Genomic DNA, 24,789 nt, shown 5'->3' with positions numbered 1-24,789 from the left:
AAATAAAAATTATGACTGGCTGTGCATTTATTTTTAATTTGATTGTTACACTTCTCCTGTTTTTATTCCTGTTATGATTATTCTCTGGGTGAGGATGATACACAGGTGACAGGAAGAGAAACTGTAGTTTGGAATGCTGACTCCCTGTACCGAGGACAGAGCATGGGAAGCCAAGTTTTTGAGAGTTTGACATGGCTTGGGCAGGTACAGATGGTTCAATGACAGGTTTTGTAATTGGTCCGTTCAAATGTTAGCTCAGCAATGATTGGGTAAAATCAGTCTCTATAGACTTTGTGATGTAAAAAAGTATCAGAAGGGATTCCCTGAGCACAGAGATTTGTAGAGGTTTTACATATTGCATTGACTGGTGCCATGGCATCTGGGGCAGACCAGGGAACATTTACGTGGAGATGGTGCATCTACCCAGAGTGTAATAGTAATGCTGCACTTTGATACTACTGCTCAGACATGAGCATGTGTCAGGTCTTATTTATACTAAATAAAATCAAACTACTGTCACCAATAAGGGTTATCACTGTGCATCATTTTAGAGTTTGGAAAAATGGGATAAAGGTTAATTGACTCCCTGAACCCCATTTTCAACATCACTGTGTCAAAAGTAAAATCTCATCTTCCCCTCTGGCTCCTTTGCCAATTATCTTAGAGAGACTCACTTTCTGTTAAAGAGCCTGCCAACCCCTCTCACCCACTTTCCCTAAAGTGAATAATTCTAATCATGAAAAGTCCAGAAAAATCAAATATTTTTACTGATAAAAGTTTATTAATGAAACAGAATGTGGTTAATAAACAGGAAATGACTTGAGGATCGAAGACAACCAGTGTAAAAGGATGGGCACAATGTTCTGGACCCAAATGGTTTCTCTTCGGCTCCTCTGTACCCTGTTCCCGTGACTCCCCGCTTTGGACACAGGGGCACTGAACCCTGGGGGTTGGGTCACCATCAGCCCCGGTCACCCCCTCCTGTGCCCCGAATGGTTGGAGGCCCATTTCCCAGTCAGTCCTTAGCACCTTCCTGTCTCTCTATCAATGTGACGCCCATGGCAGTTTCCCAACTGGGGCACAGGCCCCGTTATTCTCAGCTAAATTCAGCCCTCAGCTCCGTCGCCTGGCTGTCATTGACATGAGCAATAGAGAGACAGAAAGGTGCTGGAGGCTCAAATGGGAAGTTGAAACTTGTGGCTCTAAACCAACACTTCAACATTTGTCACTCAAACACTTGTTATTTATACTGGGGTTGTTATTATTAGATTTAGACGCTGGAGGCAAAGGATAACTTTCTGTTTCTAACTTTGTATTGTCTATAGTGTCAGCCGTGGCTCAGTGGGTAATACTCTCATCTCTGGGTCAGGAGGCTGTGGGTTCAAATCCTACACCCGGGATCTGAGGACAAAAATCAACGCCCATATTCCCAGTGCCAGCACTGGGGGAGTGCTGCATTGTCAGTGCAACCTTCTCTCGAATGAGATGTTAAACTGCCAGCCCCATCTGCCCTCTCAGGTGGATGTGAAAGATCTCACAGCCACTATTTCAAAGAAGAGCAGGGGAGTTATCACCAGTGTCCTGATCAATATCCATCCCTCAATCGACATCACTAAAAACAGATCATCTGCTCATGATCACATTGCCGTTTGTGGGATCTTGCTGTGTGTAAATTGGCTGCCGAGTTTCCTACATTACAACAGTGACTACACCTCAAAAGTACTTCATTGGCTGTAAAGCGCTTTGGGAGGTCCTGTGGTCGTGAAAGGCGCTATAGAAATGCAAGTCCTTGCTTAATTGTCAGCAAACTTGGAGATATTACACTCGGTCCCTCATCGAAAACATTCATAGAGATTGAGAGCTCATTTTGTGTATAAACCTCCTGTTTGACACCTTTCCAAACGCTTTTTGAAAATTCAAACACACCACATCCAAGCAGAGGATTTCTTTTGTTTTAAAAATCACAGCGAGTTGTTGTGATTTGGAATTCACTGCCTTTAAAACGCGCTGGAAACAAATTCAACTGTATCTTTCAGAAGGGAATGGGACAGATTCTTGAAAGGAAAAGAAAATTGCAGGGCGATGGGATTAATTGGACAGCTCTTTCAAAGAGCCTGCAGGAGTACGAAGGGCCAAATGGCCTCTTTCTGTGCTCTATGGGCCTCGTGTGCATTGAAAGGGAGGGGAATCATCTTCAATTGTGGGTGACATAATAAAGAAAGCAGTGCCTCCTCTTCTCTCTATGTTTAGTTTAACAATTAAATCTCCCCTTAACATTCTCTGAAGTGGCAGATGGAATTTAATACAGAGAAGTGTGAGGTGATGTGATTTGGCAGAGAGGATAGGGAGAGGAAATATATACTTAATGGCACAGTTCTAAAGAGTGAGCAGGGACACAGGAACGTGGGAATTCATGTGCAGAGATCATTGAAGGTGGCAGGACAGAGTGAGAGAGGAATTAGCAAAGCACATGGGATCTTGGGCTTCAGAAATAGAGGGGTTGAGAACAAAAGCATGGAAGTTTTGCTGAACTTTTAGAAAGCTTTGGTTAGGCCACAACTAGAGTATTGAGACCAGTTCTGGTCACCACACTTTAGGAAGGATTTGAGGGTCCCTAAGAGGGTGGAGAGGAGATTTACCAGAATGGTTCCAGGGATGAGGCATTTTAACCACAAGGTTAGGTTGGAGAAGCTGGGGTTGTTCTCCTTGGAGCAAAGGAGGTTGAGGGGAGATTTGATAGAGGTGTACAAGATTATGACAGGTTTAGATAAGGTGGACAAAGAAAAGATGTTCCCATTCGCTGAAGGTACAAGGACAAGGGGGACACAGGTTTTGTACAGGAGATATATCTACATCACTGTTCCCTCACTGGCACTGGGTCAAATCCTGGAACTCCCTCCCTAACAGCACTGTGGATGTACCTACACCACATGGACTGCAGTGGTTCAAGAAGGCAGCTCAACACCACCTTCTCAAGGGGCAATTAGGGAGGGGCAACAAGTGCTGGCCTAGCCAGAGACACCCACACCCACATGAAAGAATGAAAATGAAAAGATATTGGGGGGAAATTAGGAGGAACGTTTTTACACAGTGAGTGGTGATGACATGGAACTCGCTTGTCTGCGAGGTGGGTGGAAGCAGTGACAGTGAATGGTTTCAAACAGAAACTGGATGGGCAGTCATGGGAAATACATTTTCAGGGCAACAGGGATAGAACAAGGAAATGGGACTGACTGGTTTGCTCTGCAGTGAGCCGGCATTGACACGATGGGCTGAATGGACTCCTCTACTCTAATGATTCTGTGGTCAAAAAAGAACAATTTCAGCTGCTCCAGTCTCTTCAACTAACTGAAGTCCCTCATCCCTGGGGCCATTCTCGTCAATCTCCTCTGCACCTCCTCTAAGAACTTCACATCTTTCCCAAAGTGTGGGGCCCAGGTTTAGCGTTCCATTCTAGAGGGATAGAATTGAAAAGCAGGGATGTTATGCTCAACTTGTTTTGAAACATGGTTAGACTACACTGGGAGTACTGTCAACATATGTGATCTCCATTTAGAAAAAGGAAATAGAGGCACTGGAGAAGGGGGAAACAAAGATTCACAAGAATAATACCAGAAATTAGAGCATTTAACCCTCAGAAAAGGCTGGGGCTGCTTTTCTCTAGAAAAGAGAAGACTGAAGGGTGATCTGATGGAAGTCTTTAAGATGATGAAGGGGTTAAATAATCCAATAGGGATTTCATGAGAAACCTCTTTATCCAGCGAGTGGTGAGGATGTGGAACTCGCTACCACAGCGAGTCGTTGAGGTGAATAGCATGAATACATTTAAGGGGAAGCTAGATACATACATGAGGGAGAAAGGAATAGAAGGATATGCTGATGGAGGGGGAGATGAAGTGGGCAGGGTGGAGGGTCATGAGGAGCATAAATACTGACAGAGACCAATTGAGACGATTGGCCTGGCCCTGTGCTGTAGACTCAATGGAACAGAGACAAATATATTTATATTAGATCTACCTGTAGTGGTAGGAAAAACATAATTTACTCTCCAGGATAAAATAAATGTCCTTCATCAGGTTTTGTAGATCATTTCAGTGGAAATGTGCACTCCCAGGCTCAAAGAGCATCAGCCCACTGGAAGCAAAGTTGTGAGGCCGGCCAGTCCAGCAGAAAGAAACCCTCCGACTCTCCCACTTCACCAAGTGTCAAAATGAACATGGTTCAGTCCTGGATGTGATTAACAGCAGCAATAACAGCAGAATCCGACCCTGGAATCGCTTGTGAACTCGCTGGTGTCTCAGCAGGTTGGATAACTGATTAAATCCCCTCCCACACTCAGAACAGGTGAACGGCCTCTCCCCGGTGTGAACTCGCTGGTGTCTTAGCAGGCCGGATGAATCACTGAATCCCTTCGCACACACGGAGCAAGTGAATGGTCTCTCCGTGGTGTGAACTCGCTGGTGTCTCAGCAGGCTGGATGATTCACTGAATCCCTTCCCACACTCAGAGCAGCTGAAAGGTCTCTCCTCAGTGTGAATGCGCTGGTGGCTCTCCAGTTCCCTAGAGCTTTTCAAGCCACTTCCACAGTCTGAGCACTTAAACGGTCTCTCATTCGTGTGAGTGACATGGTGTCGTAGGAGGTGGGAAAACTGCTTGAATCCCATTGCACACTCGGAGCAGGTGAAAGGCCTTTTCCCGGTGTGAATTCGCTGGTGTGTCAGCAGGTGGGATGAATCTCTGAATCCCTTCCAACACTCAGAGCAGGTGAATGGCATCACCCCGGTGTGAACTCGCTGGTGTGTCAGCAGGATGGATACCAGAGTGAATCCCTTCCCACACGCAGAGCAGATGAAAGGCCGCTCCCCAGAGTGAACTTGCCAGTGCCTCCGCAGGGCAGATGAATCACTGAATCCTTTCCCACACTCAGAGCAGATGAATGGCCTCTCTCCGGTGTGACTGCGTTGATGAGTTTTCAGCTTGGATGGGTACTTGAATCCCTTCCCACAGTCCCTACATTTCCATGGTTTCTCCATGGTGCGCCTATCCTTGTGTCTTTCCAGGTTTGACAATCTGTTGTAGCGTTGTTCACACACAGGACATGTGTACAGTCCCTTCCCGCTGTGAATGGTGATGTTTTTTCAGACTGTGTGACTGGTTAAAGCTCCTTCCACAGTCAGTGCACTGGAACACTCCAACTGGGATGTGTGGCGTCTCGGTGCTTATCCAGTCACACTGATGTTTAAGACATTTCAAAGTGGACAGAACAGACAAACATTTCTCCTTCTTAATTCAAAGGCTGATGATGTTCAGTTCCCATGAATTGAGTGACTCTGTCAAATCTTAACGTGATGTTTTGTGTGAAACTTGGCACTGAAAATACTCTTCTTATCTACTATAAAAGGAGACTACAAAAGTCATCACTCTCAGTACAGGATAGAAATTCAGAAAAGCAATTCTAGTTTCTGTGCAACATTCTTTCCCCCATTGTTCCCCAAAAAGCTGTAAATCTCCATCCCACACACACTCCCTACATTCTCACTCTGCTGTACCTAATATACACCCTCCCAATTCTCCTGAAGGTGCTGATTCATGCTGATCAACAGATCAATGCTGATCGCTTGTTCCCCTGGACACAGAGATCTGAAAATCTTCCTGCATCATCATTGGGACAGTGTCACTTGGTTAAGACACAGGGTCGATGTGAGGGAGCAGGCGGTCATGACCTCGAACTCACGGCCTACGAGGATGGTGGAAGCAGAGACAATCAATGATTCCAAAATCAAACTGGATGGACACTTGAAGGAAATAAAATTGAAGGAAATAAGCAGGGGATCAGGGAAATAGAGGGGGAATGGGACTGACTGGATTGCTCGACAGAGAGTCGGCATAGATTCAGTTGCCAGATGGACTCCTCCTGTGCCGTAATGACGCTATGACTGAAAATATATAACCTAGTTACAGTACTATATTACAGGACTAGAAATAATAAAATGTATCTCATTACAGAACCATAAATAATATATCTAATATGTACCATATAACATTAGACATATCGAAAGAATCAAAAGGGCTCGAAACGTTTACTGTGTTTTTTCTCTCCACAGAGGCTGTTAGACCTGCTGAGCTTTTCCATCATTTTCTGTTCTTGTTTCAGATTTCCAGCAGTATTTTGCTTTTATCTTAGACATGTCTCTGTTCTATATGAATTTACTGTCCCGTTAAATGTCAGCCATCTCATGGGGAACCACCCCTTTAATTGTGAACATGAGGAAAGGGACCATCCTTTTAGCCAGACAAATAAATGTGTCAAGCTGAGGGAGCAAAGGATGTCAATGTCTTTAAGAGAGAGAGAGACCTGGGCCAACCTTTCCAGAGTCTGCACCCTCCCTGGATTCACTTCCTTTCCCTTCAGTTCCTGCAAGTCAACAATTTCCCCCCAGAATGAGAAAAGAAATGGAAAGGGGGAGAAAAGAAAGTGTTTTACTCACAGATGTTGGACACAGGATGAAGTTTCAGTCTGTGTGAAGCTCAATCTTCAGTCAGACAAAGCCCGCGCTCTGATTGGCTGGAGAGCCAGAGTCGTCCGATCCACAAACTTTTCCCATTGGTGGAGCCCTCAGCATGAAGGGAAGGGGCGGGCTCTGCCCCGCACATGCGCAACTTACCCTCCCCCTCGGACATGAGCAGCCCTGGGCCGCCCGCCCGCGCGGCGGATAGAGCGGCTTCCTCAGCGCGGCGCATTGTGGGAGCTCCCGCCGCCATTATTCATCCGGAACCCAGTCTCCAAACTCCTGGGACTGGGGTGGAAAGTGGTGATGGGGGCGCAGTGACCCCGCCCTGACACAAAGTACATGTGGGTAGTCACTGGATTTGATTGTGACGTTGCCTTAGCAAAACAGGGGTTTCGAGTGTAAACACTTCGACTGAAATGGAAACAGAAAGTGCTGGAGACACTCAACAGGTCTGGAATCATCTGTGAAGAGAGAAATGGAGTTAATGTTTCGAGTAGAATATGACTCTCTTTCTGTAAAGATATAGACAGCTGGGTGACATATTGGGGAGGGCAATGGGTGCCAGGGGAGGTCTTGTGGAGCAGTGGGTTGTGTCCCTGCCGCTGAGCCTGAAGCTCCCGGTTCAAGTCCCAGTCTAGGACTTGACGACCAAGGAAAGTGTCTTCACAATGCAGCCAAACAGATTTAACATCAACTTGTAAAAGCTTCCAACACACACCAATGGCAGGTGGTAAGATTGGCAGAGATTTCTGCTCAGCCACATGGTGGAAAGAAATTGGAGCTGTGACGATCACTATCTGTAGTGTGTTGCCGTAGCAACTCACATCCCTTGTGGGGAATGGGGGCTGGTCGGCTCAGTTGCCTGGATGTTGGGTGTGGATCAGATTGGTGCCAAGGGCATGAGGCTCGATCCACATTCAGGCTGGGGTGGATTCTGGATCTGCCTCCTTGTCCTACCCATGGTGCAGGTCATGACAATGTGGGTCAAATTGAAGGAGAAGGAAAGGGATTCACTTCCTCATCCAGCTTGATTACATATGTGTGAGCTCACACCGATCACCTGCTCCGTATGTGGGAATGGAGTCACTCAGTCATCCAGTCTGCTGGCCCAGCAGTGGGTTCAGGCTGGCGAGAGGCTGATTAAATGTTCCGAGTGTGGGATGGATTATCTCACTCATCCCAGCTCCTGACACACCAGTGAGTCCATTGTTCACTCCAGGGGCTGGATTCTGCTGTTATTACTGCTGCTAATCACAACCAGGGCTGAACCATGATCATTCTGACAGTTGGCGTTTGTTTCTGTTGATTTTAATAACCCCAGTAACTGTGCTGGACATTAATATTCTGGGTAAATGTCAAATAAATCAGCTTTGTTTTGGAGACACACTTTATCGAGACCTTGATGTGAGAGAAGAAAAGGTAGGTTTTAAGCAGAGTCTAAAAGGAGGAGAGAGAAGTGGAGGGGTTCAGGGAGGGAATTCCAGAGTTTAGGAACCTGGCAGCTGAAGACTGAAAGAGTGCCAGCCCTGGTTTATGGGGGACTCGAGTCTCTGGAGTGGGGACTTGAACCCATAACCTTCAGACTCAGAGGCGAGAGTATGAGACTGACTGAGCTCATCCCTTTAAGTAACATTTCCCAATCCATCATAGCCAACTCGCACCTCATACCATTGTGGTTTCCTTTATTAAGATTCAGGACCCAAGTCTCAGAATCAACTAAGTCACTCTACATCTTGATGAAGAATTCTATCATATTATGGTTGCTCATCCCCAAGGAGCCTCGCACACCTCGATTGCCAATTATTCCTTTCTCATCAGAAAATACTCAGTCTAGGATGGCCTGTTCTCCAGTAGGTTCCTCAACGTATTGGCCCAGAAAACCATCCCATATACACTCCAGGAATTCTTCCTCTACGGTATTATTGCTAATTTGATTTGCCCAATCTATATGCAGATTAAAGCCACCCATAATTACAGATGTTCCTTTATTGCATGCGTCTCTAATTTCCTGTTTAATGCCATTCCCAACATCACCACTATAGTTTGGGGGTTTATATACAACCCCCACTAACGGTTTTTGCCCCTTAGTGTTTCTCAGCTCGACCCATATAGATTCCACATCGTTGGAGCTAATATCTTTACTCACTATTCGTTAATTTCCTCTTTAACCAGCAAAGCCTTTTCTTTTTAGTCTGTCCTTCCTAAATACTGAATACCCCTGGATGTTTAGTATCCATCCCTGGTCACCCTGCAGCCATGTCTCTGTAATCCCGACTATATCATACCTGTTTACATCTATTTGCACATTTAATTCATCCCTTTATTGCAAATGCTCCTTGAGTTAAGGCACAAAGCCTTAAGGCTTGTCTTTTTAACATTACTTGTCCCATTCCCAATATTTTTTACTGAGGCCCTGTTTGATTCTTGCCCTTGTTTTCTCTGCCTATCACTTTTCTAATTCCCCTTTCTGTCTTTTGTTCATGTCCTTGATTTCCCCTCCTCTGACCCCTTACATAGGTTCCCACCCCCTTGCCATTTTAGCTTAAACCCTCCCCAACCACTCTGGCAAATGTTCTGCCTAGGACATCAGTCCCGGTCCTGCCCAGGTGAAACTCGGCCAGTTTGTACTGGTCCCACATTGCACAGAACCGGTCCCAATGTCCCATGAATCTGAAACCCTCCCCCTCGCACCATCTCTTCAGTCACGTATTCATCTGATTTCTGCTGCTATTTCTACTCTGACTAGCACGTGGCACTGGTAGTAATCCTGAGATCACTACCTTTGAGGTCCTACTTTTCAACTTACTTCCTAACTCCCTATATTCTGCTTTTAGGACCTCATCCCTTTTTTTACATAGAAACTGGGAGCAGGAGTAGGCCATTCAGCCCCTCGAGCCCGTTCCACCATTCATTATGATCATGGCTGATCATCCAACTCAATAGCCTGCTCCCACTTTCTCCCTATATCCTTTGATCCCTTTCTCCCCAAGAGCTACATATAACTCCTTCTTGAAAACATACAATGGTTTGGTCTCAACTACTTTCTGTGGTAATGAATTTCACAGGCTCACCACTCTCTGGGTGAAGAAATTTCTCCTCATCTCAGTCCTAAATAGTCTACCCCATATCCTCAGGCTGTGACCCCTGGTTCTGGACTCCCCCACCACCGGGAACATCCTTCCTGCATCTACCCTGTCTAGCCCTGTTAGAATTTTATAGGTTTCTATGAGATCCCCCCTCATTCTTCCGAACTCCAGCAAATATAATCCTAATTGACTCAATTTCTCCTCATATGTCAGTCCTGCCATCCCATGAATCAGTCGGGTAAACCTTCGCTGCACTCCCTCTATAGCAAGTACATCCTTCCTCAGATAAGGAGACCAAAACTGCACACAATATTCCAGGTGTGGTCTCACCAAGGTCCTATACAATTGCAGCAAGACATCCCTGTTCCTGTACTTGAATTCTCTGGCTGTGAAAGCCAACATACCATTTGCCTTCTTTACCGCCTGCTGCATCTGTATGCTTACCTTCAGCGACTGGTGTACAAGGACACCCAGGTCTCGTTGCACACTCACCTCTCTCAATTTATAGCCATTCAGATAATCGTCTGCCTTCCTGTTCTTGCTATCAAAATGGATAACCTCACATTTATCCACATTATACTGCATCTGCCATGCATTTTCCCATTGACTCAGCTTGTCCAAATCACACTGAAGCATCTCTGCATCCTCCTCACAGCTCACCCTCCCACCCAGCTTTGTGTCATCTGCAAATTTGGAGATATTACATTTAATTCCCTCATCTAAATCATTAACATATATTGTGAATAACTGAGGTCCCAGCTACGATCCCTGCAGTACCCCACTAGTCACTGCCTGCCATTCATAAAAGACCCATTTATTCATACTCTTTGTTTCCTGTCTGCCAACCAGTTTTCTATCCATCTCAATACACGACCCCCAATCCCATGCGCTTTAATTTTACACACCAATCTCTTATGTGGGTCTTTGTCGAAAGCCTTCTGAAGATCCAAATAAACCACATCCACTGGCTCCCTCTCATCAACTCTACTGGTTACATCCTCGAAAAATTCCAGTAGATTTGTCAAGCATGATTTCCCTTTCATAAATCCATGCTGACTCTGTCTGATTCTGCCACTGTTTTCCACATGCGCAGCTATTAAATCTTTTATAATGGACTCTAGAATTTTACCTATGTAATTTGTAGCAATGTGTACCACGACCACTGGTTGTTCACCCTCCCCCTTCAGAATGTCCTGTAGCCGCTCTGAGACATCATTGACCCTTGCACCAGGGAGGCAACATACCATCCTGGAGTCTCATTTGCGGCCACAGAAACGCCTATCTATTCCCCTTATAGTTGAATCCCCTATAACTATTGCATTCCCACACTTTTTACTCCTCCCCTGTGCAGCAGAGCCAGCCGTGATGTAACGAATTTGCCTGTTGCTGCTCACCCCTGAGAGACCATTCCCCTCTCTATACCTTCTATCCATGATACTCTCCACCTCGCGGATGCTCCAGTCTTCCAGCCTCCGCTTCAACTCCGAAACCCGGGCTTCCAGGATCTGCAGCTGGTGACTCTTCAACTCCCGATGCCTCTCGCGCTTCCCTTCAACTGCCGGCTCCTCTCGCGCTTCTCTTCAACTCCCGGCTCCTCTCGCGCTTCCCTTCAACTCCCGGCTCCTCTCGCGCTTCCCTTCAACTCCCGGCTCCTCTCGCGCTTCTCTTCAACTACCGGCGTCTCTCGCGCTTCTCTTCAACTCCCGGCTCCTCTCTCGCGCTTCTCTTCAAGGATGTGGGCATGAGAGCAGGGTGGAATGTTGAAATGGCAAGCGACAGGAAGACAACTACTGCATTCGCTGCTCCCAATGCAGTTTCCTCTACATTGGAGAGAACAAACGCAGACTGGGTGACCGCTTTGCGGAACACCTTCGGTCTGTCCGCAAGCATTACCCAGACCTCCCTGTCACTTGCCATTTCAACACTCCACCCTGCTCTCATGCCCACATGTCTGTCCTTGGCTTGCTGCAATGTTCCACTGAAGCTCAACGCAAACTGGAGGAACAGCACCTCATCTTCCGACTAGGCACTTTACAGCCTTCCGGACTGAATATTGAGTTCAACAATTTTAGATCATGAACTCTCTCCTCCATCCCCACCCGCTTTCCGATCCCCCTTTCCGATCCCCCTTTTTTCCAATAATTTATATAGCTTTTTCTTTTCCCACCTATTTCCATTATTTTTAAATGTATTTCCATCCATTGTTTTATCTCTACCTTTTAGCCTATTTCGATCCCTATCCCCCACCCCACCCTACCCCCACGAGGGCTATCTGTACCTTGCTCGTCCTGCTTTCTACCCTTAATGTCACCTATTAACACATTCCTTAGATAATATCATCACCTTCAACACCTCTTTGTCCTTTTGCCTATGACATCTTTTGGTTATCTCCACCTATCACTGACCTTCTTTCCAGCTCTACTTGTCCCACCCCCTGCCCCCCGCCCCTTAAACCAGCTTATATTTCATCTCCCTTCTATTTTTCCTTAGTTCTGTTGAAAACTCATACAGACTCGAAACATTAACTGTGTTCCTCTCTGCAGATGCTGTCAGACCTGCTGAGTTTTTCCAGGTATTTTTATTTTTGTTTTGGATTTCCAGCATCCGCAATTTTTTGCTTTTACCCCCATCACCATCCCTGGGTATGTCCAGGACAGGCCCAGCAGAGGTGGCGGCACAGTGGTTTACAGTTAGGAGGGAGTTGCCCTTGGACTCCTCAACATTGACTCCGGACCCCATGAAGTCTCACGGCATCAGGTCAAACATGGGCAAAGAAACCTCCTGCTGATTGCCCCATACCGCCCTCCCTCAGCTGATGTATCAGTGCTTCTCCATGTTGAATACCACTTGGAGGAAGCACTGAGGGTGTAAAGGGCACGGAATGTACTCTGGGTAGGGGTATTCAATGCTCATCACCAAGAGTGGCTCGGTAGCACCACTACTGACCAAGCTGGCTGTGTCCTAAAGGACATCACTACTAGACTGGGTCTGCGGCAGGTGGTGAGGGAACCAACGAGAGGGAAAAACATATTTGACCTCATCCTCAATCTACATCACAGATACATCTGTCCATGACATTTTCGGTCGGAGAGACTACCACACAGTCCTTGTGGACACAAACTCCCATCTTCACATTGAGGATACGCTCCATCATGTTGTGTGGTGCCACCACTGTGTTAAATGGGATAGATTTCAAACAGATCTAGCAACTCAAAGATAAAAACAAAAAGCTAAAAGCTACTGCGGATGCTGGAAATCCAAAACAAAATAAAAACAGAATTACCTGGAAAAACTCAGCAAGTCTGGCAGCATCGGCGGAGAAGAAATCAGTCAACGTTTCGAGCCCTCATGGCCCTTCAGCAGAACTGAAGCATAGTTTCAACAAGGGAGAAATATAAATTGGTTTAAGGTGGGTGGGGGGGAAGAGACACATTGAGGGTGTGGTGTGAGCAGATAATCAAAAGATGTCAGAGACAAAAGGGTCAAAGAGGTGTTGAAGGTGGTGGTCTTTGTCTGAGAAAAGTGCTAATTAAGAATGCAAGGCAGGATATTCAAAGTACAGCTCTAGTGGGGGTGGGGTGGAAAGACTAAAGGTTTTAGTTTTAGATTTAAAAATAATGGAAATAGGTGGGGAAAGAAGAATCTATATAAATTATTGAAAAAAAAGGCGGGTGGGGGGGGGAAAAGAAACGGGGTGGGGATGGGGGGAGGGGGGTTTAAGATCTAAAGTTGTTGAATTCAATATTCAGCCCAGAAGGCTGTAAAGTGCCTAGTCGGAAGATGAGGTGCTGTTCCTCCAGTTTGCGTTGAGCTTCAGTGGAACAATGCAGCAAGCCAAGGACAGACATGTGAGCAAGAGAACAGGGTGGAGTGTTAAAATGGCAAGCGACAGGGAGGTTTGGGTCTTTCTTGCGGACAGACCGCAGGTGTTCCGCAAAACGGTCGCCCAGTTTGCGTTTGGTCTCTCCAATGTAGAGGAGACCGCATTGGGAGCAACGAATGCAGTAGACTAAGTTAGGGGAAATGCAAGTGAAATGCTGCTTCACTTGAAAGGAGTGTTTGGGCCCTTGGACGGTGAGGAGAGAGGAAGTGAAGGGGCAGGTGTTGCATCTTCTGCGTGGGCATGGGGAGGTGCCATAAGTGGGGGTTGAGGAGTAGGGGGTGATGGAGGAGTGGACCAGGGTGTCCCGGAGGGAACGATCCCTACGGAATGCCGTCAAGGGGGGTGAAGGGAAGATGTGTTTGGTGGTGGCATCATGCTGGAGTTGGCGGAAATGGCGGAGGATGATCCTTTGAATGCGGAGGCTGGTGGGGTGATAAGTGAGGACAAGGGGGTTTCTGGGAAGGAGGAGAAGGCGTGAGGGAGGATGCGCGGGATATGGGCCGGACACGGTTGAGGGCCCTGTCAACGACCGTGGATGGAAAACCTCGGTTAGAGGAGCTGTTTTTGAAGGTAGCGTCATCAGAACAGATGCGACGGAGGCGAAGGAACTGAGAGAATGGGATGGAGTCTTTACAGGAAGCGGGGTGTGAGGAGCTGTAGTCGAGGTAGCTGTGGGAGTCGGTAGGCTTGTAATGGATATTGGTGGACAGTCTATCATCAGAAATTGAGACAGAGAGGTCAAGGAAGGGAAGAGAAGTGTCAGAGATGGACCATGTGAAGATGATGGAGGGGTGGAGATTGGAAGCAAAATTAATAAATTTTTCCAGGTCCCGACGAGAGCATGAAGCAGCACCGAAGTAATCATCGATGTACCGGAGAAAGAGTTGTGGGAGGGGGCCGGAGTAGGACTGGAACAAGGAATGTTCCACATACCCCATAAAGAGACAGGCATAGCTGGGGCCCATGCGGGTACCCATAGCCACACCTTTTATTTGGAGGAAGTGAGAGGAGTTAAAGGAGAAATTGTTCAGTGTGAGAACAAGTTCAGCCAAACGGAGGAGAGTAGTGGTGGATGGGGATTGTTGGGGCCTCTGTTCAAGGAAGAAGCTAAGGGCCCTCAGACCATCCTGGTGGGGGATGGAGGTGTAGAGGGATTGGACATCCATGGTGAAGAGGAAGCGGTTGGGGCCAGGGAACTGGAAATTGTTGATGTGACGTAAGGTGTCAGAGGAATCACGGATGTAGGTGGGAAGGGACTGGACAAGGGGAGAGAGAAGGGAGTCAAGATAACGAGAAATGAGTTCCGTGGGGCAGGAACAGGCTGACACGATCGGTCTGCCAGGACAGTTCTGTTTGTGGATTTTGGGTAGGAGGTAGAAGCGGGCCGACCGAGGTTGGGCGACTATCAAGTTGGAAGCTGTGGGAGGAAGATCTCCAGAGGAGATGAGGTCAGTGACAGTCCTGGAAACAATGGCTTGATGTTCTGTGGTGGGGTCATGGTCCAGGGAGAGGTAGGAGGAAACGTCTGCGAGTTGACGCTCAGCCTCCGCGAGGTAGAGGTCAATGCGCCAGACAACAACAGTACCACCCTTGTCAGCGGGTTTGATGACAATGTTGGGGTTGGACCTGAGAGAACGGAGTGCAGTGAGTTCAGAGAGAGACAGATTAGAATGGGTGAGAGGAGCAGAGAAATTGAGACGGCTAATGTCACGCCGACAGTTCTCAATGAAAAGATCAAGAGAAGGTAAGAATCCAGAGGGAGGGGTCCAAGTGGAGGGAGAATATTGGAGGTGGGTAAAAGGATCCGTTGAATGGGGAGAGGGCTCCTGCCCAAAGAAGTGAGCACGGAGACGAAGACGGCGGAAGAAGAGTTCAGCATCATGCCGAGCCCGAAATTCATTGAGATGAGGGCGTAAGGGTATGAAACTAAGTCCTTTGCTGAGCACTGAACGTTCAGCATCGGAGAGGGGAAGGTCAGGGGGTATAGTGCTCTTTCCCTACAACCCTGCAAATTCTTCCCCTTCAAGTATCCACTCTTTTGAAAGATACTATTGACGCTCTTTCTGTTAAAGAGCCTGCCAACCCCTCTCACCCACTTTCCCTAAAGTGCAGAAATGTAATCATGAAAAGTCCAGAAAAATCAAATATTTTTACTGATAAAAGTTTGTAATGAAACAGAAATGGTTAAAAGACAAACAGAAAATTACTTGAGGATCAAAGACAACCAGTGTAAAAGGATGTGCACTATGTTCTGGACCCAAATGGTTTCTCTTTAATTCATCTGTCCCCTGTTCCCTACCCTCTTTGTGGAACACCTCCGCTCAGTCCACAAGCATGACCCTGACCTTCCAGTTGCTGCCATTATAATTCACCACCTTGCTCTCATGCTCACATTTCTGTCCTCGGCCTGCTGCAATGTTCCCGAGAAGCACAACACAAGCTAGACGAAAAGCACCTCATCCTCTGATGAGCACTTTACAGCCTTCTGGACTCAACATTGAGTTCAACAAAAAACTACTGCGGATGCTGGAAATCCAAAACAAAAACAGAATTACCTGGAAAAACTCAGCAGGTCTGGCAGCATTGGTGGAGAAGAAAAGAGTCAACGTTTCGGGTCCACACAACCCTTCAACAGAACAGACAGTTCAACAGTTCTGTTGAAGGGTCGTGTGGACCCGAAACGTCGACTCTTTTCTTCTCCACCGATGCTGCCAGACCTGCTGAGTTTTTCCAGGTAATTCTGTTTTTGTATTGAGTTCAACAACTTCAGACCAACAACTCTGTTCTCTGTTTTGATTTTTTTTTTGCCGAGTGCCAGTCTGCATCTTGTTTTCATGTTTTTGCTTTCAGACAGAGCGGTCCTTTATTCTGCCATTAACACTTACTCTGGACCAATGCTTTGTTTCTTTAATACAACCATCATCACTCCCTTTGTCTTTTGTTCCATGACATTTTCATTATTTAATCTTGCCCGCCCTCTAACCAATCCCTGAGTTTCCCTTTTGTTCTACCGGACCCTCTCACTTTTCTCAACAGCATCAAACCCATCACATTTCTCCATCTCTGAAGTTCTGAGGAAGAGTCATATTGGACTCGAAACGTTAACTCTGTTTCTCTCGCCAAAGATGCTGCCAGACCGGCTGAGTTTTTCCAACACTTTCTGTATTTATTTTAGATCTACCTGTAGTGGTAGGAACAATCACTATTTACTATCCAGGATAAAATAAATGTCCATCATCAGCTCTTGTGGATCATTTCAGTGGAAATGTGCACTCCCAAGCTCAAAGAACATCAGCCCACTGGAAGCAAAGTCGTGAGACCAGCCAGTCCAGCAGAAAGAAACCCTCTGACCCTCCCACTTCACCAAGTGTCAGAATGAACATGGTTCAGTCCTGGATGTGATTAACAGCAGCAATAACAGCAGAATCCAACTCTTCTAATCACTTGTGAACTCACTGATGCCTCGACAGGTGGGATGACTGAGTGAATACCTTCCCACACTCAGAGCAGGTGAACGGCCTCCTGGCAGTGTGAATTCGCTGGTGTTTATACAGGTCGGATGAATTACCGAATCTCTTCTCACATTGAGAGCAGGTGAATGGCCTCTCCCCAGTGTGAACACGTTTGTGTTTCTGCAGGTCGGATGAATTGCTGAATCCTCTCCCACACTCAGAACAGGTGAATGGCCTCTCCCCATTGTGAATTCTCTGGTGTAGTAGGAGGGTGGATAACCAACTGAATCCCTTCTCACACTCAGAGCAGGTGAACGGCTCTCCCCAGTGTGAATTCGCTTGTGTTTATGCAGGTTGGATGAATGACTGAATCCCTTCCCACACTCGGAGCAGGTGAACAGTCTCTCCCCGGAGTGAATTCGCTGGTGTTTATGCAGGTCGGATGAATTACTGAATGCCTTCCCACACTCGGAACAGGTGAACCATCTCTCCCCGGTGTGAACTCGCTGGTGTCGCAGCAGGTTGGATGAATCAGTAAATCCCGTCCCACATTCAGAGCAGGTGAATGGCCTCTCCCCAGCATGAACGCGCTTGTGTTATGCAGATATGATAAATTTCTGAATCCCTTCCCACATTCAGAACAGATAAATGGCCTCTCCCCGGTGTGAATACGCTGGTATGACTGCAGGCTGGATAACTGACTGAACCCATTCCCACGCACAGAGTAGGTGAATGGCCTCTCCCCAGTATGAGTGCGACAATGAGCTTCAGATGGGGATCTGAATCCTTTCCCACAGTCTCCACAATTCCATGGTTTCTCCATGGTGCGCGTGTCCTTGTGTCTCTCCACATCCAATGATCAGTTGAAGCCTTGTCCTCACACAGGACATGTATAATGTCTGTCCTCACTGTGAATGGTGTGATGTTCTTTCAGGCTGTGTAACTGGTTAAAGCTCTTTCCCCAGTCAGTGCACTGGAACACTCTCACTTGCGGGGGTGTGTTTCGGTGCTTTTCCAGTCACACTGATGTTTAAAATCTTTTGAAGCAGACAGAACAGACAAACATTTCTCCTTCAAGATTCAAAGGCTGATGATATTCAGGTCGCGATGAATTGAACGACTGTCAGATCTTGACGTTTGGTTTGAGATTTCTGTCTGGAAATCCTCCTCTTCTAACGTCCTGTAAAAAGAGTTTACAAAAGCCATCATTCCCCCTCCATTCTTACTCTGCTGTAATATACACCCAACATTACTGCACTAAAAATGTGTGTAATACACAGAACTCTATCACATGATTAGAGATACATGGGGCTGTGGGGAGGAACTTGATTTCGGGAGCAAGTAGTGATGATCTGGAACCCACTGCCTACAAGATTGGTGGATGCAGAGATGGTCAATAATTTAAAAATAAAATTGGATGGATACTTGAAGGAAATAAACTTGCAGAGGAATGGGGAGGTAGAGGGGGAATGGGACTAACTGGATTGCTCTACAGAGAATCCCATGGACTCGAGTTGTCGGGCTCCATCTGTGCTGTACTGACTCTATGATTGCAAATACATAACACAGCTACAGTCCTATATTACAAGACTGGAAAGGATAATAAATGGACTTAATTACAGTACTATAAATAATGTATCTAAAGAGTCCCCTATCACAACATTAGACATATCTATGTCCTCCATTATTATATTGTCCAGAGGGGCACAATAATAAAATATGGGACACTTCAGCTGTTGGGCTGGAAGCATGGGTGGTGCGGTCAGGGGGATGGTGGGATGCTGGTGACCAAGAGAGTGGGTTAGGGGGTTTCAAACTGGGGGGTGGGGAGAAGGATCTTGAGACAATAATAGTGGAAGGGGTGGTGGGGTTTAAAATCAACTATAACTTATAACTTATCTGGTTCAGTCACATCATCTCTCTGCTGGCCAACTCACTTACTTGCAGTCCCACTTGAATCACTCAAATTCACCCTGGACACTCCAGCGATCAGTTTCCCACAGGCTGTCCTAAAAATACGGAACAAAAGGTAAAATAAGGACCAATCCCTTAAAATACAGGACAGTTAATCACCCTGAAATTGTCCCCTTAAATGTCAGCCATCTCCTGGGGAAACCACCCCTTTAATTGTGAACATTAGGAAAGAGACCATCCTTTTAGCCAGACAAATAAATGTGTCAAGCTGAGGGAGCAAAGGATGTCAATGTCTTTAAGAGAGAGAGAGAGACCTGGGCCGACTTTTCCAGAGTCTGCACCCTCCCTGGATTCACTTCCTTTCCCTTCAGTTCCTGCAAGTCAACAATTTACCCCAGAATGAGAAAATGAATCGAAAAAGGGAAACATTGATTTCCTCACAGATGTTGCCCAGAGTAGGAAGTTTTAGTCTGAAGCTCATTGTCCAACTTCCGCATTGTGACATCCACAATGTCTGAATCAGCCAATAGAAATCACTCTGCTTCGCGGTGACGTCCTCGGGTTCCAGTCTGCAGGCCAGGCGCGCGGACACGGGAGCCCCGCCCCCACCCATTGTTCCCCCTCCAACTTCTCGACCAAGGTTTCCAGGCAACCGGCTGACGGCTCCGGCCAGAGCGAGAAGCCGCTCGGAGAACTCGGGAGAGGGGAAGCTGCGCATGTGCGGGGAAGAGCCCACCCTTCCCCTCATACTGAGGGACGGCCAATGGGAAGAGTTGGAGGACCGGAAGGATTCCGGTCCTCCAGCCAATCAGAGCGCAGGCTTTGTGTGAATGAAGATTGAGCTTCACCTAGACTAAAACTTCCTCCTGTGTCCAACATTTGTGAGTAAAACACTTTCTTTTCTTCCCTTTCCATTTCTTTTCTCATTCTGGGGGAAATTGTTGACTTGCAGGAACTGAAGGGAAAGGAAGTTAATCCAGGGAGGGTGCAGACTCTGGAAAGGTTGGCCCAGGCCTCTCTCTCTCTCTTAAAGACATTGACACCCTTTGCTCCCTCAGCTTGACACATTTATTTGTCTGGCTAAAAGGATGGTCTCTTTTCTCATGTTCACAATTAAAGGGCTGGTTTCCCCAGAAGATGGCTGACATTTAAGGGGACAGTAAATTAAGATAGGACAGAGATATGTCTCGTGCTGTTTTCTGGTACATATTAAATATATTATTTATGGTTCTGTGATGAACTATATTTATTCTTATTTCTGTATTTCGTACTATCGCAACCTAACATACATTTTATATATTTCCAGTCACAGGGGTGATAGCAACTAGAATTGTATGTTCTGAATTTGTTTCTCGTGTTGTTGTAAGTTGTGTCCACTCACTGCCTGAATAAAATTCTTCCTCACTCCCCCACCACCGTATCGCTAATCAAGTCTAACATGACTGTATATTGCACATAATTTTTTCCAGTAATATAGACAGATATAGGGCTAGCAGCCTGCATGAAGATTTTCAGGTCTGTGTGTCCAGGACAGGAAATGGTGAGCATGATCTGTCGATCAGCATTGATTAGCATCTTCAGCAGTTGAAAGGGTGTCTATTAGATACAGGAGAGTGAGAATGGAGGGAGAGTGTGTGGGATGGAGATTTACAGCTTTTGGATCACAAGAGAGGAAAGAATATTCCATAGAAACTAGAACAGTTTTGAATTTCTATCCTGTACTGACAGTGCTGACTTTTGTAAATTCCTTTTACAGGGTATTAGAAGGGGAATATTTACAGACAGAAATCTCAAACCAAACATCAGATGAAGATCTTACGGAGTCACTCGATTCATTGGGACCTGAATATTATTGGCCTTTGAATCTAGAAGGAAGAATCTTAATCTGTTCTGTCTGCTCCAAAAGATTTTAAACATCAGTGTGACTGGAAAAATACCAAGGCAGACACACCCAAGTGAGAGTATTCCAGTGCATTGACTGTGGAAAGAGCTTTAACCATTTACACAGCCTGAAAAAAAATCACACCATTGATAGCGGGGATAATCCATACATGTGTCCTATGTATGGTCGAGGCTTCAACTGATCATTGAACCTAAAGAGGGACAAGGACACGCACACCATGGAAAAACCATGGAAATGTGGGAACTGTGAGAAAGGATTCCGGTTCCCGTCTGAGCTGGAAACTCATCAACGTGTTCACACCGGGGATAGACCGTTCTCCTGCTCTGTGTGTGAGAAGAGATTCAGTGGTTCATCCCTTCTGCAGGCACATCAGCGAGTTCATGCTGTGGAGAGGCCATTCACCAGCTCTGAGTTTGAGAAGGGATTCAGTGATTTAGCCACCCAGCAGAATCACCAAAGAATTCACAGTGGGGAGAGGCCATTCACCTGCTCTGTGTGTGGGAGGGGATTCACGCAGTCATCCAACCTGTTGAAACACCAGCGAGTTCACACTGGAGAGAGGCCATTCACCTGCTTTGAGTGTGGGAAGGGATTCATTAATTCATCCACCCTCCTGCTACACCAGCGAGTTCACACTGGGGAGAGGCCATTCACCTGCTCTGTTTGTGGGAAGGGATTCACTCAATCATCCAACCTTCTGACACACCAGCGAGTTCACACTGAAGAGAGATCATTCACCTGCTCTGAATGTGGTAAGGGATTCACTCAGTTATACAACCTGCAGATGCACCAGCGCGTTCACACTGGGGAGAGGCCGTTCACCTGCTCTGTTTGTGGGAAGGGATTCACTCAGTCATCTAACCTCCTTACACACCAGCGAGTTCACAGCAGGGAGAGGCCATACACCTGCTCTGAGTGTGGGAAGGGATTCAGTCTGTCATCCCACCTGCGAACACACCAGCGAATTCACACCGGGGAGAGGCCGTACATCTGCTCTGAGTGTGGGAAGGAATTCATAGATTCATCCCATCTGCTGACACACCAGCGAATTCACACTGGGGAAAGACCGTTCACCTGTTCTGAATGTGGGAAGGGATTCACTCAGCTAACCACCCTGCAGAGACACCAGCGAGTTCACACCGGAGAGAGGCCGTTCACCTGCTCTGTGTGTGGGAAGGGATTCACTCAGATATCCAACCTACTGAGACACCAGCGAGTTCACAAGTGATTCCAGGGGTTCGATTCTGCTGTTGTTGCTGCTGTTAATCCCATCCATGACTGAAGCAAGTTGACCCTTACAGTTGGCAATGAGGGAAGGGCAGAAATAGTGGCTGTGTCATTTTTTTTTATCTCCTCCTGAGAGGGCAGTTGGGCCCTTTGTTTAACAACTCATCCGTAAGACAGCACCTCCAACAGTGCAGAGCTCCCTCGGTACTGGCGCTAGGAAAATTGGCTTTGATTTTTGTGCTTGGGTTCCTTGAACTGGGATTTGAATCCACAACCTTCTGACCTAGAGGTGAGAGTGCTACCCACTGAGCCACGGCTGACACTATAGACAATACAAAGTTAGGAAGGGAAAGTTACCCTTGGAAAGCCACCACCCTTTGCCTCCATCTACTAAATCTAATAATAAAAACTCCAGTATAAATAACATATATTTATTGACAAATGTTGAAGTGTTGTATTACAAACATGAGGTTCTATATGATTGTTATGTTTTGAGACAGTGTTTTCACTTTAGGGTAAAATGGAGGAATGAAGGGGGGTGATGTGACCTGTTCTGAACTCCGTTGATATCAAACCCGGTGTCTTGACTGTTAAAGATTAAAGGGAGCCCCAGGTTATTTTACTGGAAAGAAGGTGCAGGGTGGTCACACCTGTAGAAAATGGCAAAAGCATCTCTGCTGACAGTGGATGAACTGTTAGTGTCCAAAATCCCAGGAAGATGTTGAAAATTTCAGATTTTGTAAACGGTTATACTTTAATTGTCTATTTACTTTCAAGATAGAATGAAGTTAGGAGTCTAAAGGATAGCTAATTGACATGTCTACCTGGATACAAGGCCCATGTGGTTCCCGTTGCCATGGAAATTGGCTTTGAGAGGGGAAGGGTGTATAGGAAGTCATTGTACGATTGGATTGGAAGGTCCTCAAAGATATCCCTGCATTTCACAGACAGATCTGTCTGCCAGGATTGATAGAGAGCGGGAACAGATAGAAGTGACAAGTCTGCATGGTTCACCATGCAGCAATGTGGGTGGGACTTCACACTCAGGTTGAAAAGACCAAATTTGTGAGGATTGAAAACAAAGCTGGAAGATTCACCTTGCTTGAGTTAGAGGGAGAATTCCCAGGAGAACCTTCATGGTGAAAGTCAGTCCTGGCATGAAAAATTGCCAGACTTGGCAAAGAAAAGAATGGAAGTAAACCCTTGGGAGCAAAGGATCACTTTGCACTGGTTCTGGGAGTATTGAGTATCTACTTCAGGAACAGAGTAAAATATAACTGTGGAGTAGGATTTTTAATTGTGTCACAAGTTATAGAGCAGAATTCAGTTTTATAGTTTAAGGTATACTTTGCCTACAAACACAGAGTTTAGTCAATGTTGCTTCTAGTTTGTTTGCTGCAGTAAATGTGATAAAACTTGAAGTCTTGTCGTGTGATCCCTTAATTTGTTCACTGGGAATTTGAATTTCTTTTTAGAAGTTACCAGTCTTTACAGAGATCCTAACATTTGGTTTAGAGCCACAAGTTTCAACTTCCCATTTGAGCCTCCAGCACCTTTCTGTCTCTCTATTGCTCGTGTCAATGACAGAGCTGAGGGCTGAATTTAGCTGAGAATAACGGGGCCTGCACCCCAGTTGGAAACTGCCATGGGCGTCACACTAATAGAGAGACAGGAAGGTGCTGGAGGACTGACTGGGAAATGGGCCTCCAACCAATCGGAGCAGGAAAGGGGGTGACTGGGGCTAATGGTGATGTGACCCCACAGGTTCGGTGTCCAAAGCGGGGAGTCATGGGAACAGGTTACAGAGGAGCCGAAGAGAAACAATTTGAGTCCAGAACATTTTGCACATCCTTTTACTCTGGTTGTCTTTGATCACCAAGCTATTTCTGTTTTCTTAACCATTTTCCGTTTCATTGATAAACTTTTGTCAATAAAAATATTTGGTTGTTTTGGACTTCTCCTGATTAAATTTATGCATTTCAGGGAAAGTGTGTGAGACGGGTTGGCAAGCTCTTTAACAGAAAGTGAGACCCGCTAAGGTAATTGACAAAGGAGCCAGAGGGGAAGATGAGATTTTATTTCTCTTTTGACACACAATGTTGGAAAATGGGGCTCAGGGAGTCCATTGTGATTTACTAATTTATCCAAGTTCTTTGAGGAAGTAACAAGAAATATGGATAAAGGGGAACTTGTAGATGTGATTTATTTACATTTCCAGAAGGTATTTCACAAGATGCCACTGCAAAGGTTACTACACAAAATAAGAACTAGTGGTGGAGGGGGTAACATATTAGCATGGGTAGAGGATTGGTTAACAAACAGGAAACAGCGAATAGGCACAAAAGGGTCATTTTCGGGTTGGTAAGATGTGATAAGTGGATGCCACAGGAGATCAGCACTGAGCCGTCAACCATTTACAATCTATATCAATGACTTGGATGATGGAATCGAACGTATGGCATCTAAATTTGCTGATGACACACAGGTACAAAGGAAAATAATTTGTGAAGAGGACTTAAGGAGCCTGAAAAGGGATATGGATAGGTTAAGTGAGTGGGCAAAAAAATGGCAGATGAAATATAATGTGGGAAAATGTGAACTTGTCCACTTTGGCAGGAAGAATAAAAGAAGCCCATATTATTTAAAGAGAGAGAGATTACAGAACTCTGAGGTATGGAGGGATCTGGGTGACCTGGTACATGAACCACAAAAAATATGCACGTATAGCAAGTGATTAGAAAGGCAAATGACATGTTGGTGTTTATTACGAGGGGAATGCAATGTAAAAGTAAGGATGTTTTCCTGCAGTTGT

The 24,789-nt window shown here is 46.1% G+C and overlaps 3 protein-coding genes across 5 annotated transcripts in view; 1 reads left to right on the top strand and 2 right to left on the bottom strand.

The window, feature by feature from the left end:
• Positions 1 to 24,789, top strand: part of LOC144697178 (uncharacterized) — a 685,261-nt gene that overhangs the window by 384,222 nt on the left and 276,250 nt on the right. The gene's annotated exons all lie outside the window — the stretch shown is intronic.
• Positions 1 to 24,789, bottom strand: part of LOC144697082 (uncharacterized) — a 303,267-nt gene that overhangs the window by 158,024 nt on the left and 120,454 nt on the right. The gene's annotated exons all lie outside the window — the stretch shown is intronic.
• LOC144697950 (uncharacterized) overlaps positions 1 to 24,789 on the bottom strand; it is a 103,811-nt gene that overhangs the window by 55,368 nt on the left and 23,654 nt on the right. The window contains exons 2-4 of the mRNA XM_078569905.1: positions 18,879 to 18,942; positions 17,253 to 17,523; positions 17,050 to 17,139 (exon numbers count right to left, since the gene is read on the bottom strand). Of these exons, the coding sequence (XP_078426031.1) occupies positions 17,050 to 17,139; positions 17,253 to 17,523; positions 18,879 to 18,942 (425 nt within the window). The remainder of the gene's footprint in view (positions 1 to 17,049; positions 17,140 to 17,252; positions 17,524 to 18,878; positions 18,943 to 24,789) is intronic.

This window comes from Cetorhinus maximus, chromosome 23 (assembly GCF_964194155.1).
Source record: "Cetorhinus maximus chromosome 23, sCetMax3.hap1.1, whole genome shotgun sequence".
NCBI lineage: Eukaryota > Metazoa > Chordata > Chondrichthyes > Lamniformes > Cetorhinidae > Cetorhinus > Cetorhinus maximus.
The sequence above is the reverse complement of the archived record's forward strand: the minus strand, read 5'-3'. Positions and strand labels throughout refer to the sequence as shown.